The following is a 20,933-nucleotide window of genomic DNA, read 5'->3' on the forward strand; positions in this document are numbered from 1 at the left end:
TTTTATGTTCATGTCTCTGCCTGCTTGAGACTATGTCCCCACCCTAGTGCCTCCTCTTCCTCTGCAGGGCCAAGAGGTCGGGACTCTGGCAAAGCTGCCCCATCTAAACCAGATGTCTCTCATCCTCTCTACAGCCGTGCGCAGCACTCTCCTTAGCACTCACTCACAAATTCCAATTACACATCTTAGTTTTTAATTTGTTCTTTGATTCTTGATGAAAAAGACAATATTGTGCTCACTCCACTATCCCCGGTACTGCACGCGCAGCTCTTTATTGATTGGAACAAAGGATGAATAGATAGAAGAGGGGCAGGGTACCAGGGACATAGGCAATAATTATCAAGCAAGGCTGATGCATACTCCTCCCACTAGTCAGTGCTTCTCCATAGTAAATGTAGCTCCCCAATAGACACGAGCCCAGGGAGGGAGGTGCACGGAGTGATACCATTAGGAAGTGTCTCCTGGATGAACAGCCCTGTGTGCCAGCATAGAGGACCTAGTCAAAGGGGCCGCAGGGAGAGCTCTGATTGGGTCAGCTTTGGTCACATGCTCACATCCTGTGACCAACAACCAGTTAGGAAGATGGAGAGCAGAGGTCAAAGGGCTCAGCCTGGGTGGAGGAACCTAAAGGATCAAGGGCCACCTGCACGCAGAAATAGGTTCCCTATCAGAATGTAGTAGTAGTACAGGCCTGCAGTATTAGCTCTTCAGGAGGCTGAGGCAGGAGGATAGCAAATTCAAGTCTTTCCTGAGCATCTCAAAACTTTAAAGGAAAAAGAAAGCAGAGCTCCTGCTAGTAATTTCCAGCACCACACAGGGCAGTGAGGCTTCCCAGAAGGGGATCCTAGAGCCTTGTAGGACAGCAGGACAGAAGGCTGGGCACACAGCTTGTATGGTAACAATCATGGCTGTGGCTTCATGGCAACGGTACCCCTCATTCCCCATAGGAGAGTGTCACCTGGAAGCCTCTCGTGACTTCCCATCAGTGGACAGCGCTCCTGTGCCCGAGCAGGAGCCATAGGCCTCTGGCTCACAGCTGACAGAGCAGGGCTTCTCAGCTCTCCTTTGGCTCTGCTGAGACCTTGTTACTTAAATATAGTTGGTGAGGCCATTTTTGTTGTTGTTGTCGTTGTTGTTTAATTAACATTTCCCTATGCCTATTTTAGAAAATACAGAAGAGCAAAGAAAATAAGACCTATAATCACATTCAGAGATGATCATTGGTTCTTGGGTTTAGCATCCTCACACCCCTCCCTCCACCCCATTTGTAATAGCATCTTGTGATTCCAGGCTGGCCTTGAACTCATTATGTACACAAGACTAGCCTTGATCTTTTGACCTTCATACCTCCACATTCCCAAGTACTGGGATTATAAGTTTCTACTACAGTGCCCAGATTAGATTTTCCCTGCTATTTAGTGCCTGTTCATCTGTTCACGTTCAAAATGTACAAAGATGGGGCCGGAGAGATGGCTCAGCGGTTACGAGTACTGGCTGCTCTTCCAGAGGTCCTGAGTTCAATTCCCAACAACCATATGGTGGCTCACAACCATCTGTAATGGGGTCTGATATCCTTCCTCTTCTGGTGTGTCTGAAGACAGCTATAGTGTACTCATATACATAAAATAAATGTCTTTTTAAAAAAGATTTATTATTATATGTAAGTACACTGTAACTGTCTTCAGATACTCCAGAAGAGAGTGTCAGATCTCATTACAGATGTTTGTGAGCCACCATTTAGTTGCTGGGATTTGAACTCAGGACTTTTGGAAGAACAGTCAAAATGTGCAGACCAGGGAGTAATAATAGTTCTGTTTACTAACTGTTTATCTCATAGTCTCAGAAACACTGTGAAAGTGACTGCTTCTTTCTGGGCAGACTTCTTTATTACAATCCTTTTTTTAAAAAAAGATTTATTTATTTTATGTATATGAGTGCTCTATCTGACACCTGTGTGCCAGAAGAGAGATCAGTTCCCATTATAGATGGCTGTGAGCCACCATATAACCCTAAGCCTTGTCTCTGCTTCACACCCATTTCTTTAATGGTCTAGTTCACGTGTGAATTTAGGCTATAATAATTTAGCAAGGACTCAGTATTCCTGCGGCTGAGGTGAGCTGTACCTACATGGCCCCATCCGCTCCTCCAATAACCTTCAAGAAAGCATGCCGTGACGCTCAGTGTGCAGCAAATGGGACATGTCACCTACCCGAGGCCATAGAGGGTGGACCGTGGCAGAGCCAGGATGCGACTCTAGGACGTCTGGCTGCAAAACTGGGACACAAATTCTCCTTCTCTTCTTTGTTTTTTTTCTCTTGGTTCTCACCGACAGTTCTCTTGTCTCTTTCCCTCTGTGATGCCTGAGATCTTTACGTTTATTGAATTTGTTTTTTGTGTATATGTGTGCTTATATACACGTGCGTGCGTGTATCTGTGGAGGACATAGGTCTCCACCACAGTCCTCCTCAGTTGCCCTTCACCATGTATTTTGAGACAGGGTCTCTCTGATTGGCCTGGAACTCACTGATTGGCCTGACTGTCTGGCCAACAAGTCTGAGGGAAATTACCATCTCCGCCTCTCCAACCCTGAGATGATAGCGGTGGGCCACCTTGCCTGGCTTCCTCTACTTAGGTTCTAGGGCTCTGAACTCAGGCCTTTAGGCTTGTGGGTCAAGCACTTCACCAACGAATCCACCCCCAGTACCCTTAAGTTTATGTATTTTAAAAACAATTATTTATTGCTTTAGAGAAGCATCCCCCAAATCTAATTATAAATGTTGATTTTTAAGAAAATTAGAAAGAGCCAGGCAGTGGTGGCACATGCCTTTAATCCCAGCACCTGGGAGGCAGAGGCGGGTGGATTTCTGAGTTCGAGGCCAGCCTGGTCTACAGAGTGAGTTCCAGGACAGCCAGGACTACACAGGGAAACCCTGTCTCAAAAAAACAAAACAAAAAAAACAACAACAAAAAAATTAGAAAGTACAGAAAAACTTCAAAAAGAAAGTGAAGTTGTCCCCAGACACTGGCAGTCCACCATGCCCTGGAGTCCTCATTTTTTTCTTCTTTTGAGAGAGGAAGGGCCACTGGCCCTTGTGTCACTCCTAGCTGTGTGACAGCCACACATGCTCCTTTGGCCCTGACTTGTCCGCTCTCCAGGGCATGCTGTCACTCTCAAGACTCTTGTGTACCCCAAATGTGTTAGAGGCTCTGGGGGGTTAGAGGGTGGCTGCAGTTCATGTGGAGGTGGGGAGTACCCAGATGACTCATGGGAAGTGAGAGATAACGGTGCTCCCTCCTGACTCAGTTCCTGCCTTATGCAGGGAGGTAGTGAGGCAGGGAAAACTGTCTCCTGGGTCCCCACCCCCTGCCTTGAGGCTGCCCAGAGCCTCTGTCCCATGCCCAGCACCTGCTCTGGGAAGTATGTGCTGACTCCCCAGCTCCCAGGCATAAACTATTTTTGGCCACAGTGACCATTCGCTAGTAATGAAAACAGAAACCCCTCTCCCTGCCTTGTTCTTCCTTGGGACAGCACACTGGGGGCCAGGGCTGCTGTGCTCGGGCCCCCTCACCATGCATTGCTTGTGGAGCTGGGTGATGACAAAGGCATCAAGGGACCCAGAAGCCTCCCGACCCACCTTGCTGAGAGAAGCCCAAGGCTCAAGCCGGCCTGCACCAGATGAGAGTTGGGAGGTAGGCAGTCGGGGGTCTTTCCTTGGGTCCTCAGAATGGGTCCTGTTGGCTGGACATTGAGTCCTTGCTTTGCCAGTTGGCTATAGAACACACTAGAAAAGCATGCATCTTAGGGAGGTGACTGTCGTTCTGTGTTCCATTCCCTCCCTTCCATGTGACAGAGAATGGCTAAGAAGCAGTCAGAATCTTAGACGTTGATGGCCCCCATCTTTATAATGAAGGGGTTGTCTGTTTCCATGCTTCTGGTTGAAACAGGACACACTTTGTTTTGAGCCTGCTGTGTCCCCAAGAGCTGACCTGTTCCTGCTATGAAGGACTGAGCTCACCTTACCCTTTAGACTTCAAGTTGGTCAGGACAGGGAAGCTGGACCTTGTGGAGAATCTAAGTGTTGACTGGAGAGAAATGGGGCCAAGACCCAAATTGCAGTGACCCAGGATGAATAACGGAATCCTTCAGAGTCCATCTTTACAGCTAGCAAGCGTTTATGCCTGGGCTACTTACTGAGTGGCAGCAGTACCCACCATCATTACTTACATGGTTCAGCTGATTAGAGAGGAGGAAGCTCACTGAGGAGCTGTGTAACTTGGTGGGCCATGGGCTGCTATAAGCCTTGGCTCTTCTCTTGGAAGCTAGCTGTTGGGCGGAGCTGGTGCTTTGGGGGTCCCATCTTCCTGTTACAATAAACCATGTACCCATCAGCGGAGTTGGGGAAGGTAGGGTGGGCAAGGTTCGTTCCCTTCTATCATCTGTGTTAGGGACTTGGCAGGTTCTAAAGTGACAATCTAGGACTGATTGCTTTGGATTACATAGGGCTCTGGTCCCACAAGTCCATGTGGCTTGGTGCCACTTGGGCAGTTGTCTTTGGAGAAGAGGCTCAGGGCAGAAGTCAGGGGCTTCCCCTTAGCTTCTGTGTGGTACCAGCTCAGAAGACCTGGAAGGAATGGGGCCTTGACAAATGGCTAGGGAGGGCCTGCTGGAAGCAGAGAAGACCCCAGGGTCTTGGGGGCCTTGGAAAATAGGAACGCCTTCTCCACAAGCTCGGATGAAATGGCAAAGCCTCCCTTGTAGAATCAAGTGTGAGTGTTAACAGTGTGTGCAGAGAATGTCTGTCCTACCCCTCCCCCTATGTTTACAGCCTAAGACTGTTTCCCTGCAGACACCGCTCCTACTGAGATTAGCTAAACCTGTCACCTTGATCCAGGTGCATCCCATAAACCTCAGTCCCTTGTTTATTTGTGTATAATAACCCTGCCTCCTTGTTCAGCTGGAGGCAATGACACCGTCTTCCTGCTCAACTCTATGTAACAATCACACTGAGTTTCCCAGTGCTGCAGTTTCTCCATCTAACTGGCCAGGCCACCCAACCCCAGCTTGTCTCTCTGTGTTCCTTTCTGTCTTTTCCTCTCTCTTGTGGTTCCCATTAGTTCATGGACGTTGGGAGCCGTTGGGAGGCCTGCTGTGGAAGGCACAGCCTGTTCTGGTATTGGTTCCTGTAGGTGCAGATAACCAGGGCCTGGTCCCAGAGCTGTTGTTTGGATAACACAGGCAGGTTTCCTCCTCTAGGTCCTGGGGTTTTTTTGTTTTTTTTTTTCCCCCTCTGTAAATTCGCTTGTAGGCTACATTATCTCTAAGGTCCCTTTGAAGTCTGCCTCTGACTTTGGCAGGCAATGGGTTTCTCCTGATTTTATTGGGTATCCACTGGCTCCTTTCATGTCCTCAGAACCTGGTAGCTATGGTGACAGCCCCCTGGCTTGGATCCCTGCCGTTGTCCTCTCAGAAGCTTTGATGGGCTTCCATGGCTTTGGAGCCCAGTGCTGCTGTGGGGCCTTTAGTGTTCAGTGGCCCTGGAAAACTACAGAGAAGGGCTGCCTGCCCTTGGGTCTCCTGAGAGGTCTCTAGCTGCTCCTGTTTGGGCGCCTTAGGGGAGCTCTGAAACAATGAACCCCTTGTCTGTAGGCAGAGAATCTGTTTCTCATGTCTCCGGCCCTGAGCTCCTGCCTACGTATAACCTAGATCATTCCCTGCTGGGACAGACAGACAAACTATCCAGAAGACAAACCTCCCGTGCTGGCTACTGATGGTGGTGATCTGCTAGAGGGGTCTGTGATTAGGCTCCTGGTCCTGTAGGACTGAAGCTTGGTGTCAGGCACTTGCTACACTGGGCACGCTCTGGTGCAGCGGGAGTCGCTAGCTGTTCTCAGAATCCAGTGAACCTGGAGGAGGTAGATGCAGGTAGGAGGGGGGGAACTGGGGCTGGGGATATAGGTCACTGGCAAGCTGCTGCTTAGCATGGGCAAGACTCCTGGGTTTGGTCCTTGGCACTGAGAAAATGAGAGGAAGGACTTGAACAGGGGAAATATCGGGAACCAGCAGACAGTAAAGATGGCTGGAGACCTGGCAATGTCGCTGAACTATGTCAGGGACTTAGTTGACTCTCAGGAGGTCTAGGTTGCCCATAGGAACTGTTTCAGACTGGCTCTTGTCCTTCCCAGCACCCGGAACTGCAGGGGCAGGCCCAACTTTGTCACAGCTCCCCATTTGCTTCAAGAAGTGCCTTGGTGTGGTTGGCACAGCATATGGTCATCTGTCACCCAGCTGTCACCTGCTCGTAGTGCCTGCTGCATCAACAAAGGAGGCCAGGGAAGCCTGGTGATTCCGGAGCTGTGCCCTAGAGCAGGGCAGGGTCGGTCGGGGAAGGGCCCCTGGAGCTGGCTAACTCAGATCTGGCCCCTCTGCATAGCTGCTTTGTGTAGAATGAGAGTTTCTCACTTGTCAGTTCCCCGGAAGTGTCCCTCAGGGGTTTATTAGCTCTTTGACTGTAGTCAAACTCTCTACCCTAACCCCAAGACTTCCTTTTTAAAGACTTATTTATAAGTGCGCATGTGCACACATGCACATGAATGCAGGTGCCTACAGAGGCCAGAGAGAGGTATCAGCTCCCCTGGGAGCAGGAGTTAGAGGTGACTGTAAGCTGCTAGTCACAGGGCCTGGAACTGAACTCCAGTCTTCCGCACGAGCAGTGGGTGATCTAAACCACTCAACAGCCTCTCCAGCCTGGCCTCTGGCTGGTTTGGAAGGGTATCCCAGGGTGGTTGTGTTGTCTTTTGCTTTCTTTCATGTTGGAGATTGAACCCGGAGTCTTGAACAAACTATTATATTATAGTTTTGATGCGAGCTCTACTGTTGGGTCTTGTGGATAATGGTATTTGTTTACTGAGAAGGTCTCCCTCTGTAGCTTACTTAAGCTGGCATGGAACTCACAACCTTCTCTTCACTTTGGGAGGGTGTGGAGCAAGGGAAGCGCCGGTCCCCCAAGCTTGGGTACATGTGTGCTTCTCTCATGGACCATGTCTGGCCGTTTTCAACCGGCAGTGGAACAGGTCGACTTGGAAATGTGTGCAGATGATGTGCCAAGCTGGTGGGCACAGGCTGTGATCTTTGAGTGGCAGGTGTGGGCCGGATCAGAGCCTGTCCTGGATGACCCCTTCCTGCTGAGGTACTGGGGTGGGACCAGGGATGCTGGTACGAGGGGGGACAGTGGGGCCAGGGCCTCTGGGAGCTGAAACCAGACATAGCTGACAAGTACTTACGGAGCGACTGAATAAAGCCCACTTGATAGGACCAAAGGCCAGATCTAGTCTACTATTATTTAAAGAGTAAAGAATCTTGGGTTTTTTTTTTTTTTCCTTTTTCCCTTTTAAGTGGTAGAGAGAGGGAAGGACAGCATACTTTGTGACTGAGAATAGTATAAAATTCAAGGTTGAGAGTCACTGAGTGTCATTTGAACATGGCCACACCCACTCATTTACAGTTGTCATCCTAGGGACATTTGGGTACAGTCATGGCAAAGTGGAAGAAGGGGCCTTTCTGTGCCCAAGTGGGTCTGGGAGACTGCTATGAGGCAGGCCCTGGTGGTGGCACTAAGGCCGGACAGTGATACCATGTGCGACCTAGAGCTGGAGAACTGTACCAGGCAGTCCTGGAAAGTACCAGAAAGGGACTGCTTGCATTGCTGAGGAGCCTGAAGTAGAGGTGGGGCTGAGGGGTAATTGGGAGGAGCCTCCTGGGAGCCCCTTGCAGCTGTTTTCATCCTCATTGCTAAGAGTTCACCCTAAGTGTGCTCTCACTCCCAACTGCCCCCTCTATTCTAGCTGGAGTCACAATATATCTGTGTGTATGTGGCCCACGCCAGGCAGAACGGCCCCTGGCATAACTACTGCTCTCTTGCTGGCCCACATTTGTTTCTAAATATAGACGCAGACTACCCCGTGGCTGCTGGTAAGTCCCAGGATACCATCTGATACCCAGTGTGACCTGTGACCCTAGCCATTGCCAGCTGCTGGAGACAGGGGATGGGGGCATATTTGGCCAGACCCTTCCTGCCTCCTGCTACTGAGAACAGAGACTAGCAGGCTCCTGATAATGGCATGGCTTAATTGTCACAGGCTGGGATGACCTCAGCTTGCAAGTGGCCCTGCTTTCTCATTATTACCAGAAAGGATAATTTAATGTCACTCACTGGAAAACATAAGTCACGGTTTGAGGGAAAGTGGCAGAGAGAGCCAAGGGAGGCAAGTGTCCCTGCCACCGCTCATGGGCTGTGTGAGCCCCAAGGCGTGCTGGGTCCATTGCTGGGGCTTCTCTCAGCTTCTAGTTAACATATTTTATCTTGGATCAGCAGCTGGAGTTAGTAGCCGTTCTAGGAGCAGTGTGAGCTTCTCAGCGTCCATCCCTTCTCTAACTTTCCAGGGCATAGCAGAGGGAGGCCGGCTTTGTTCTTAGCTTTCAGATGACCATCTTCTGTAGGCCACCAGGTGGGTGGGCAGCCAGGTGGGTGAGCAGCCAGGGACCTCTCAACCAGAGAGGGTTTCCCAGAGGCACTCCCCATGAGTTCCCCTTTAGCAGGAGGCAGGCTGATCCCTAACTGCCCATGGTTTCCGTGCATATACAGGAGTGACTCTGGTTTAACGGACTCCCCTGTGCTGTGCTGTCTTCGTGAGTGGGTGAGTCACATCTCTGTGTGAGGTCTGGGGGCTTTGAGTTGTTTCAGCTGAGAAAAGATGCCTGGGGTGGGGGTGCTTGGGAGGCTCGGCTCACTGTCGGGGCTGGGCAGCCACAGATATTTTGTTTTCTTCTGTTAATCCCCCTGGTTCAAACATGTTTGCCTTGTGGAACTTTTCTTAGCATGGAGTCCCAAGTCAGCCCTAGGAGTTGGAAGACTGCACACTGCCTGTGCAGGGTGGCTGGCTCCTTGAGATAGCCTGGCCACCAGAGTGCTCACTGCTGGGTAACAGGCCTCTTGTGCCAGCAGAGGATGGCTGTAGAAGTCTCTGGTGAGATCCACCGTGGGAAGGTGGCACTTTCCAGCAGCCTCCGTTCTCAGGCCCTCCATGCCAATGAACGCAGGCTCTTCTCATCTGAGTTAGTTACCACCAAATAAAAGCCAACCCTTCAAAGGTAATTCAAAATGCCTTTGCTGTTTAAACAGACAGAAGACAGACAGACAGACAGACAGACAGACAGACCAGTGTCTTGTGCAGCCCAGGTGGCCTCAAACTTACTGTGTACCCACACCTGGCTTTGAAGTACTGCTTGATCCAACTGCTTCAGCCTTCCCAGTGGTCGGTAACAGGCTTGGCACACCAAGCCCAGCTTAGTTTTGTTTTTTGTTTTTGTTTGTTTGTTTGTTTTTAATGCTAGAAGTTCTGGCACCCTTTCTGGCTTTCTCCATTTCCAAAACACTGAGAACAGTGGGTAGGTTTCTGGTTAGCCTTGTAGTTTATGGCAGGAAACATCTATTCATAAAAGGAGGGGTATAGAGATAACTCCACTGCTGCAATTTCTAGGGACCAGCCCCCCTCCCCCCAGTTCGCCATATGCCTCCTCATGCCAAGATTAAGTGGTAGAAAGAACTGTCACTCAGAAGTGACAGCCACAGACTGGTGTAGATGGAGTGCTAAGCAGTCTGATTGCATCCATGTGGGAGTGTGTATCCCCACCCCGGGAAGCCAAGCAGAATTGCTGAGTGTGGTGGCCCGTGCTGGGGTTGGGGCGGAGTGGTGGAGGCTCTAGGGTGGCTCTGCTCCAGCATCCCTGCGGTCCTCCATGTTGATCTGGCCCATCTCACAGCCCTGTTTTGAATCATGAAGACCGGAGGTGAGGGAAGACTAGGAAATACTCCTGCCTCATTCAGGGGGAGCAGATGGATCCCCAGGCTTCAGAGAAGTGGGGGACACTTCTGGCTAATGTGAAGCTATAGGAAAAATAGCTTCTTCTTTTGACTTTTCTTTTATGTATTAAAGAAAAGGATGTGAACACAAGTCTCCAAGACTCAGTCAGTTCAGCTTGACCCTGGAGTCTAAAGTTTACAGCACTGCAGATACACCAACAGGGAAATTATTCTTTTGAAATAAAGTCTGAATTGGGTGTGGTGGTGCAGGCTGTAGCCACGCACTTGGCTCTGAAGTCAGAGGATCACCTGGAGTTGGGAGGCCAGCCTAATCTTTTTGTAAAATCGGTTCCAGCCCAGCTGGGATATAGAATAAGCCCTGTCTCAAGGAAACAAAACTAGATTCGGCTCGCCTTCAGAATCCTTGAAATCCTTCAGTTCTCTTCTCCAGAAAAGTTAATTCCCTTGGATAAAGAACAAAGGGCCTTCCATGTTACTGCATGGTTTTGTTGAAATGTAGGTAGTGTTGGCAATTTCTCCAGGCTCTTCCCAACAGCTACCTAACAACAGCTGCCTGCCAGATGCGAGCCAACCTGGGGTATAAGAACTGCTTGGCTACCCCATCGTGTGCTCTCTCTCTCTCTCTCTCTCTCTCTCTCTCTCTCTCTCTCTCTCTCTCTCTCTCTTCCTCTCTCCCTTCCTCCCTCTCTCTATGTCTGTCTGTCTGTCTGTCTTTCTTCTCTCTCTATCTCCATCTCCTATTCTCTCTCTTTCTCGTGTGTTTCAGGCTGGCCTCTTCCTCTCTCCTCTCTCTTTCTATCCTCTGATTCCCTCTTTTCTCTGCCTCTCCCCCTTTCCAAATCTCCTTCCCTTCACCGGCAGCTTCCTTCTGTACTAGGCCTGTCACATGGTGGTGATTCCTTTTGGCCAGCCCTCTGAGGTGCTCCCTCCTCTTTTATAAAACCCAGCAGGTAGAAATGGTTACTTCAGAATAGCCCTCTCCCTAGAAGGGAGCTTCCAGTCCCAGCTTAGCAGTGGGCAACATGGGGCAGCAGCAGGAGCCACTGCATCTGACAGGCTGCTGTTTAAGTCATGTGAATTCCTGGGGCTTTAAGACATGGGCTGGGTGGCATGGGTTTCCTGAGTCCGGTCAAGTGGAGATAGCATACACAAAGCTATTTGTGCATATTGCCCTGGCAAATGGGTAGTGGTAATGAGTGTAATTGTTTTGTTTGAGAAATTGAAAGGGTGTGATTGATGAAGAGGGGATAAAAGGGTGGGGCTTCCTATTAGCTTTGTTGTTAGGTTGGAGGCTGGGGTTCCCATGCCTGACTCCATCATTGCTACCACAGCATATGTGTCTCATCTTCTGGGAAGCTGCTGACTCAGCTTTTGTGGCAGTATATGTGCATGTGGGTGCGTGCCCATGCGTGGGTGTCTGTGGGTGACCAGCTGAGGATGTCACATCCAATTTAGAACGTTGTTTTGTGTAGTTGTCTTTGGACTTTTGTTTGAGGCGGGATCACACCCAGGGCCCAGGCTGGCCTCCAGTTTAAGATTCTCTTGTACCCAGTTCCAAACTGGGATTGCAGGCATGTGCTGTGCCCCACCAAGCTGGTGAGTGCGGTTGTGTGGAGGTAAAAGTCACCCGTCCCTGACCCAACACTCTTATCAAGCTGCTTTCCACAGCAAAACGAAGGGGAGGATGGTCAAGTCACACTGTGCTGACGAGCAGTTGCCGGGACATAAAGGAAGGCTGGTGGGCAGGCAAGAAGCTCCCATGTGGGAATGGGTTCTTATCAGCCTCTCCTCCCTGTGCTACCCCCCACAGCGGTTTCCTGTGGGTTTTCATGTGATGGAGTGGAAGGATTTCTGACAGCAAGTTTGTCTAAATACTGATGCTCTTTCTTGGTACTGTGTGTTTCTTTCTCATTGTGTGGTGGGAACTGCAGTAAACTGTACTAAGAGTGTTGCCAGAGCCCCTGTGGAGACACAAGCACCTGCTTCAGGAGCTATGGGAGGAGGGGTGTGACCCACACAAGTCTCCAAGACTCAGTCAGTTCAGCTTGACCCTGGAGTCTAAAGTTTACAGCACTGCAGATACACCAACAGGGAAATTATTCTTTTGAAATAAAGTCTGAATTGGGTGTGGTGGTGCAGGCTGTAGCCACGCACTTGGCTCTGAAGTCAGAGGATCACCTGGAGTTGGGAGGCCAGCCTAATCTTTTTGTAAAATCGGTTCCAGCCCAGCTGGGATATAGAATAAGCCCTGTCTCAAGGAAACAAAACTAGATTCGGCTCGCCTTCAGAATCCTTGAAATCCTTCATGTTTTCTGGACTTACTTGATATGGGATGTGTGGGTGCCCCGTTACTGCACATGTGGAAAGGGTTAAAGGCATTAAGGTGAATGTGGAAGACGATGAAGCCAGCGATTGGCCAGTCCAGGCATGGGGCTGTCTGCAGGCTCCCCGGACTGGTTTGTATCTTAGTGCGTAGTAAGTACTTCTTTGCTTAGCTCCCATAACCCCCTACAGAGGGACCACCAGAAGCCTTAGAGGCCAGAGATGGGATCCATTGTATCTTCAGACTCCTAGGGTGGAAGGAAGGGTCTAACTCTGAAGTCAGTCTAACTCAAAGTTCATGCTTGTATTAGTTTCCTAGTGCTGGGAACTATTTAGCAATGTCAGACACTGCCCGTGTTTAAGTTCACAGCTCTCCAGTGGGAGGATGGTGAGGAGTCCAGCCCTGGGCCAGCGCTGCAGCTTTCCCTGCATAGACTCTCACAAAGCCAAGTAAGATGTCAGCCAGGCTAGCTAGGCTCTTTGGTGAAAAGAATCCATTTCCAAGTACATTTAGGTTGGTGACAGAGTTCAGTTTCTTGTGACTTTAGAGGCAGAAGGAAATTTTGCTCCACCTTACAACAGTCCCTCAGAATAAACTGTTACAAGTTGAATGGGAGAAAAGCCTCAAGAACATTACACACACAGATTCAGTGGAATTGTCCCCAGTGACCAGAAGATCCAAACGTTCTTATCTCTCTCTGCAGAGAGGGAGGGAGGTGGGAAGTTTTGCAGGTCCTTAGGGACAGAAAAAGCTCTGTGTAAAATGATGCTTTTGGAATTTACGTGAGCCCAGGGGGCCAACATCCACTTGCAGAGAAGAGGAAAGGTGAGTGACTTCCAGTTCCTAGTCATCTTGTCCGAGATGAATGTAGGAATTTTAGGTGGGGCAGAAGTGCTGGTGTGATATCTGTGGGTAATGCAGCTAAGGGCATTCTAGAGAAGGCCTCTTCCCAAAGCACGGGAGAAGCAAGAGCAGGCGCCAGGGCCTGGATTCTGAGCCCCTTCTGAAGCCTTTCAGTTCATTTCCATCAAGTTGCTTAGCCAAAGCATTTGGGGAGTGCCATTCAGACCTGAGCTTCTGGTTTCTCCCTGGGTGTCAGCAACCTGCAGGCCACCAGAGAGGCCTCTCACATTTCTCCTTGAGTGATCCTCCATCTCCAAGGTCTGACTGAGTTCTTTTCTCACGGACTCCAGGGCAGTTAACCAGAGAAAGCCATTTGCTTTTGAAGGTCTCTTGAGTGTTGCCATGTAATGTCAGGAATGGCACCATGAGGTGATGCTCACAAGACTCAAAACTCTTGAGGGGGGCTGGAGAGATGGCTGCTTTTCCAGAGGACACAGGTTCAATTCCCAGCACCCAGATGGCAGCTCACAGTTGTCTAGAACTCTGGTTCCAGGGGATCCAGTACCCTCCTGCAGGCACTGCTCATACATGGTACACAGACACAATAGGCAAAATATCCATACACATAAAATAGAAATTAAGATTAAGAAGAAATCTCTCCTTAGGTCAGGCACGGTGGCTTGTGCCTTTAATCTCAGCACTTGAGAGTCAGCGGCAGGTAGATCTTCTAGATGGCTGTGAGCCACCATGTGGTTGCTGGGAATTGAACTCGGGACCTCTAGAAGAGAAGACAGTGAGTATCCTTAACCTCTGAGCCATCTCTCCAGCCTCTAACACAAAAATCTTAGAAGTCTTCCCTAGTCATTTTCCCTTTACCCCCTGAGGAGATTGCATGTGTGTGTATGTGTGTGTGCACAGATATTCACATACCACAGCATGCATGCAGAAATTAAAGGACCACGCTGCCCTGCAGCCATAATTATGGGATCCAAGGATGAAACTCATGCTGCCATGCTTGTCCTCAGGTTACCCCTACCTGCTAAACCATGTTGCTGGCCCAATCACAGATTTATTATTATTATTATTGTTATTGTTGTTATTATTAATGTGTGTATATATAAAATGCATGTACACATGCATATTACAGTGCACGTGTACAGGGACAGAGGACATCATTGAGTCAAGTTCTCTCCTACCTTTTTCTGGGATCTGGGGATTGAATTCGGGTTCTCAGGTTTGCAGGCAAACTCCATCTTAATGCCCTACCCTCACCTCCCGCAAGACACCTTGTCTGGCATTGTAGCCCTTTGAGCTCATTCTCCAGATGTGATATGATCCCAGTGACCTGTGAAATCTCTACCACTGAGCTAGCTATACAGCCAGCCCTGCTTCCCCAGCCCCTACCCCCTTTTTAGACAGTCTTATGTAACCCTAGCTGGCCTCACTTACTGTGTAAGCAAGGGTGACCTTGAGCTTGTGATTGTTTGGCCCCTACTTTCCAAGAGCTAGAATTATAGCATGTGCCACCATTGTTTATGCATTGTTAGATCCTAGGGCTTTGTGCATCCTGGGCACACTGCCAGCTGGGCTACAGCCTCGGCCTTCACCTTTTATTATGGGACAAGGCCTCACTAAGTTACCTTAGCCAGCCTTGACTTCACTTTCTAAGCTAGGCAGGCTTTGAACTTATGATCCTCCTGCTTCTGCCTCCCAGGTAGATGGGATAAACAGGCCAGTCTGGCTGACCTACACTGACTGGCGTAAATACAAGTCAGTGAGTGTTGTTTGGGTTTTTTTTTGTTTGTTTTTGTTTTTGTTTTCTTTAGGGTTTTTTTGTTTGTTTGTTTCATCCTTGTTAAAAGCAATGTAGCTTGAGATGTCACTTGTGTGATTCAGTTACAGTCAAGTTCAGAAGAGCTTCCAAAGGTGTCATAACTCCTAAACTTTTCTGTACCAAAGAATTTAAAAAGTGTAAATAAATAAACAGGCTTCGAGGACCCCTCCAGGCCTTTCTGGTGTTTTCTTCTTCCCCTCATCCCCACCCCGAAGGTGGCACTCTGCTTCAGCTGCTGTTTCTGCTACACTGACAGTGGGGGGGAGAGTACTCTGCCCCTGACAAGTGGTGGCTTCTAGTCAGAGGCTATCTGAGAAGGCAGCTGGCTCCTGCCACTCAGGGAGGCCTGTCCTTCAGAGCGGAGCTCCGAGACTCCCTCGCTGCTCCCTCAGCCTTCTTCCTGTCCCTTCTGTGCCCCCCAGGAAATCCCCCAAGAGCTCACACTGGATGCCCTGCTGGAGATGGACGAGGCCAAAGCTAGGGAGATGCTGCGGCGCTGGGGGGCCAGCGCTGAGGAGTGCAGCCGTCTACAGCAAGCCCTCACCTGCCTCCGGAAGGTGACTGGCCTGGGTAAGAGGTGCCTGTGCCCCCACCCCCACCCCCACCCCAGGGCTCTATTTCTGTCTGTGCTCCCAGGCCTGGCCAGTTCCCTTGGGAGATGGGACTTCAGCCAAAGTCGGACTTGGGATAGAAAGGGGGGGGGAAGGGGTGTGCTTCAGGGTTTTGGGAGTAGTTTGGGTGTGGCTGCTTAGAAAGTATGCTGGGCCTTGGTTCTTAGGAAGCCTTCTCAGAGTCCCCAGGGCCTTGGGGCCCACTTGGTCTGGCCAGTCCAACGTTAAAAGCGTCAGCCATTGTTAGGAATCCTAATCGGCCTTCAAGTTCAAGCCCTGTGTGCCACAGTTCGGATGCGTACAGGAAGGCATCTGGTCACTCCAACCCTTCCCACCATTCCTGCTCCCCACCTCCCTCCCCTGAGCAGCTTCCCTCTTGCTCCTATCCTCACGAGCAGCTTCAGCTCTCTGATCAAAGCCTCTCTGGCCTCTCACAGTGTGGCCTGGGCCCAGCATAGTTGGAGAAAACATGCATCTTATTTGAGCGCGCACACGAGGCTACCCTGGGCCGTGTATAATCCCGCCATTACCACAGTCTCCCCTGGGATTGTTCATAGGCACTTTATGTCTTCCCTTGGAAACGGTCTCCAACGCCTGACTTAATGTTCCCACTACTAGAGAAGGCAGCGACATGAGCCTAATGAACGGAGACAGGGCTTGTTTAAAAGATCTGAGCTGCCTGCCTGCTTCATCCCCAGCCTCCTGAGGCTGAAAGGGAAGGTGCCCAGTGATGCACGGTTTTACTCCTCTTCTTTTCTTTTTAAAGTGGGGTCTCACTGTGTAGGGCTGATTGGCCTGGAACTCCCTGTCTAAACCAGGCCAGCCTCAAACTCACAGAGATCCACCTGCTTCTACCTCTGTCTCTGCCTCTGCCAAGTGTGCCACCATACCTAGCTAATTTACTTTATTCCCACAAAAAGACAGAGCCTATGTTTTTTGTTCACGGCATCTGAGTGTCTGTGGTAATACGTATGTCTGGGGTCCACTGTGCCAGGACATAGCCCTGGGGAAGAGAATTTCCATTGCTTCCTTTCTTGTCCACTCAGCAGTGAGGCCCCTGTGTCCCTCTGACAGGCTGTGGGCTTCCCGTCATCCCACATGACTTCTTCACTGGCCACCGGGGTTGAAAGCCGTCAGAGCACCTTGCTTGCACTCCTGCAGGACCTGGCGAGAGCAGCCTGGTCACAGCAAAGATGAGCTGAGGAGTCAGCCCCCCTCGGCCGCCCTGTGCCTCAGTTCCTCATCTGTACAACAAGGCTGCCCCTCTGACAGGATTGTTGTGATGGAGAAATGAACCAGGGGTCACTAAAGGTCAGGTGCGCTTTTCACCATCAGGCCTGTGCAGGGTAGGAAATGGCGCTATCATTTTCCTTACAGTCCTTGGTCTTTTCTCCCGGTGTAGTCTAGGCTAGCCTCTGTGTCAGCTCCCCGAGTGCTGTCATAAGGATGGGTGTCACCAACCTGGGTGACACTTGGCTCTTGTTTTATGTTTGTCTGTTTTGCTTTACTTGAGCTCTGTAAACAAGGTCTCTTCAGGCACACACCACCGCGCCCAGCTCATGTTTGAAGTGTTTTTTCTTTTTTTTTTTTTTTTTTTTTGTCTTTTGTCCTTTTGGGTTTTTGAGTCAGGGCCTCTTGCCACTTAGTGTGGCCTTGAACTCGCTATGTAGTCCAGGACGGCCTTGAGCTTCAGGTTCCCTGCACCTTCACCCCAAGAACACTGGGATCATAGGGCCGTGCCACCTCCCACCTGGCTAATGTTCTTAAAGAAAAGCTTTCCCTTGCTCACATACCACAGCGTGTTTTTGACAGGAGCTGCCACCTCTCCCCTTTCTGAGGTCCCGCTCTGGGGCGGGCCACCCAGCATTTCTTCAGCACAGCAGAGAGTGTGCCATCAGTGCTGATAGCCTGGTGCCATCTGAGTGCCGTGGAAGGGACTGCTGGGTGGAGAAGGTGAGGCTGGGGGCAGAGCCTGCTGCTGAGGAATGGCGTCACCATCGTCAGGGTGTCATGCTCTCCTGTGGTAGTGGCACCCGTGGGGCCCTTGTATTTCTGACCGACTCCTTGGCCTGCAGGAGGGGAGCACAAAGAGGACTCTGGTTGGAGTTCGGCAGATGCACGAGAAAGTAACCCTGGGCCTTCAGTGGACATGCTTTCGTCGCTGGGCAGAGTGGGTGCCAGCGCTCCGGGGCCCCGGTCCATCTCCGTGTCTGCCCTGCCTGCCTCAGACTCTCCAGTGCCCGGCCTCAGTGAGGGCCTCTCGGACACCTGTATCCCCCTACACGCCAGCGGCCGGCTGACCCCCCGGGCCCTGCACAGCTTCATCACGCCCCCTACCACACCCCAGCTACGACGGCACGCCAAGCTGAAGCCGCCAAGGACACCCCCACCGCCGAGCCGTAAGGTCTTCCAGCTGCTCCCCAACTTCCCCACCCTCACACGGAGCAAGTCCCACGAGTCCCAGCTGGGAAACCGAATCGACGACGTCGCCCCGATGAAGTGAGTTAACCCTGTGACATCCTCTTAGGCACATACAAAGGACTGATAAAGTCAACCCACATAGAAGTATGGAGGAAAAAATAGGTGTCCATTCCTCAGGTGCAATCGGGCTGGATCCCAACAATAGAGCGCTTACTGTACATACACACGTGTATACAATGGTGCTGTCTATCAGTCAGGATAGGCTAGACTAGGCCACAGTAACAAACAGGCCCTGTAACTCCAGTGCTTCAAATGCCAGACTTGATTCTCAGAGGCTCGCAGAACAGCCTGTCTGGACATTACTTGGTCACTGGCAGATCAAACAGTAAATTCTAAATGTTGTGCATGGGCAATTAGAGTTGGTTCTCTGTGTTCATGGTTTGCTCCAGAGAACCCAGCCCCTGAAGGACTGAAGATACTGGAAAAGAGTCAGGGATGAGCTTTAACATTTACCGTCTCTAACATGCGGTGCTGTACTGAACATGTGCTTTTTCTCTTATGTTTATTTCTTAACCAACAGTATAACAGCTATTTAAATAGCATTTATACATGGTCCAAAGGCCATAAAAGTGTGCCTTCCTCCCTACCCCCACTACCAATAGCCGTGCTAATCAAAGCAACCTGACTCATAACCTTTTCCTGGCACACTGTTGGGTCAGCACATCCCTTCTGGTAGACATTTAGGTCTTTGTGGGTCTTGCTGTTTTCTCTGGGTTCTTTTTCTTGTTTCCGCGAGGCTTCAGGTGCCTGGCTCTTTGACGTGGCATTCCTGTTCTAGAGGGTTCCCAGGGCTTTAGTGTCCCTCTTGGTTTTCTGCGTGAATGAAGCCTGTGTTGGGGTCATTACGTGTCAAACCCTGGATGGCTGAGATGATTTTGCATTATGGGGCTGTACTGCCCCCTCTCTCTCCAGCTGTGCTGCCCAGCCCAGGTGCCCTCAGACACAGCTGTAGAATACAGGACAACTGCCTCAAGACCACAGGTCCACCAAAGAGGGCCCGATAGTGCCCTGCAGGTGATGCCTTGTTTCCCATTCTCTCCTGAGAAGAGCAGTAGACATTTTTTTGATCCCAAGTTCAAGTAGGAAACGGAGCCTCAGGCCAGACCTTGGGAGTCTGAGTGCGTGCCCCTCAAACCCAGCCACCCAATTCAGCTCTGACAGGGACTCCCAGGCAAGCTCCAAGGGCCATAGAAGGTCCTCATTCCCCCTAGCTCCTGCCTCCTTGGGCATGGGGAGCTTAAGAAGAGAAGGCAGGTTTGCTCAGAGCATGTTCCTACTTGACTCTCCCCAGAATCTATCTTCCAGCTCTGTGTGGCTGTGTCTCTGCTCTCCTACCCAGTTCCCTGCCTCTCTAACAGACCAATTCCTCCCCTTCTTCCTGGACCGTGGGCACTCACCCCCATGGGCCACGTGACCTAGGAAGACTCTCTTTTCTCAGTGGTAAAAGTGGGGTGAATCTGCTATGCTGGGTGACTAGCGAGACTTACCCAGGGCTAGGTCTCTGTCCCTTGGCGCAGCCCTTGCCCTGGTTTATAACCAGATAGCTTTCCAAGCACAGGCTGAGACAATATGGTGACATCACCCCTTGCTCTCCTTTTTGTCTCTCCAGGTTTGGTAAGAACAATTCATTTTCATCCCTTCTGCCACCGGGAGTCATGGTCAAGTCGATGTCCCCGTCCGGGGTGGATTTCTCTGACCACACCCTAGCCCTATTGGCTGATCCATAGTCCAGAAGCAAAAAAGTGTTGGCAACCACTTCGTGAAATAGCTCTGAGACAACTGGCCTTAAAATGACAGGCTGGCCCTCTCCAGCCTGGGAAGTAGAGATTTTGAGAATGTCCCCTGTGAGCCCCGTACTAAGCCTGTCTCCTCCTTGCCATCGATGTGGTGACCCTATGCCTGCTCCTGCCTTCTGAGCTGCCTCAGAAAGCCGTGCTCTGGGTGGGGGATGGCATCTACATGGAACCCTGCTGATGGCTCAGGACGCCCCTCTCTAGGAGACAGGAATTCCTAGAGGCAGCTCCAACCCTGAGAATACAAGACCCTGAAGAGAAGGAGAAGGCCCAGGCAACCCTCCCTTCCATCTCCAACTGGGATCAGGATCTCACAGACACTCACAGACTGTGGGGTCCTGTGACTCTCAGCAGAGGGGTGAGCTGGGCCTCCTGAGTCTGTTTTGGGCCATCTGAGCACCCCAGGAATGACTAGGGTTTTCTCAGTGAAATAGCGACTTGTTTTTCTACCAGCTAGATGGCAGCGGTGTCTGGGGAGAGAGGGCAGGCAGGGCCTGGCAGGCAGGACAGTCTTGGAGGGAGTTCCTGCACCATCCTAGGAAGGCATGGAAAGAGGAGAAGGTATATGAACTTCTCTCTCTAGGGCTATTACGAAAGCCTGCATCTCTGAACCTAGCATATCCCTGACCATCACTACTCATTCTGTGGTGGCCGTGGTGGGGATGGTGGTGGGGCCCACGGCATTGAGGCTGTGGGGCGCCCAGGACCAGTGTCCCATCCAGATCCCGAGCTGTGCTGCCTGGCACAAAAGGCTGCATACTTGTGGTTGACATGACAAATTGGAGGCCAGGCTCTGAGCTTGATGTCTGGCCTCTCACTCGGCTACTGTTTCTGTAGCTGCCAGCCCACACCTCTCACAGTGCTGTCTTCTGACAGCCTTGGCCGCAGACTGGAGTGAGTTTGGCCCTAGGAGGAAGTTGAGGGGCAAACAGCCTCATGGAGGATGTATCCAAGAGCTGCTTGTGATAGGGCTGGTTCCCAGTGGTCAAGAGGGCAGCAGAGGCCCTTTTGTCACCATCACAGTTCCTTCCTTGGTGTGAGGTGGGGTCCTCTTCATGCTGTTGAGTCTGTGGTACCTGGCCTTAGATGAACAACAGCTGTGTGAAAGAACATTAGGAGAGAGGGGCAGTAGCTGCTCTTGGGGTGCAGTGCTGACTCAAGGGACGT

At 50.8% G+C, this 20,933-nt stretch overlaps 1 protein-coding gene and 1 long non-coding RNA gene across 4 annotated transcripts in view; both read left to right on the top strand.

Annotated features, from left to right (window-relative positions):
- The window catches only part of Ksr1 (kinase suppressor of ras 1), a 129,239-nt gene that overhangs the window by 81,503 nt on the left and 26,803 nt on the right, over positions 1-20,933 (top strand). For all 3 annotated transcript variants that reach the window (XM_052197433.1, XM_052197434.1, XM_052197435.1), the window contains exons 3-5: positions 15,304-15,451; positions 17,568-17,991; positions 19,583-19,587. In XM_052197433.1, the coding sequence (XP_052053393.1) occupies positions 15,304-15,451; positions 17,568-17,991; positions 19,583-19,587 (577 nt within the window). The remainder of the gene's footprint in view (positions 1-15,303; positions 15,452-17,567; positions 17,992-19,582; positions 19,588-20,933) is intronic.
- On the top strand, positions 7,414-15,297 carry LOC127695357 (uncharacterized). The gene is made up of 3 exons (XR_007979969.1): positions 7,414-8,505; positions 8,643-8,694; positions 13,713-15,297. It is a non-coding gene; the product is annotated as an uncharacterized LOC127695357 (long non-coding RNA).

Source organism: Apodemus sylvaticus, chromosome 10 (assembly GCF_947179515.1).
Source record: "Apodemus sylvaticus chromosome 10, mApoSyl1.1, whole genome shotgun sequence".
Classification (NCBI taxonomy): Eukaryota; Metazoa; Chordata; class Mammalia; order Rodentia; family Muridae; genus Apodemus; species Apodemus sylvaticus.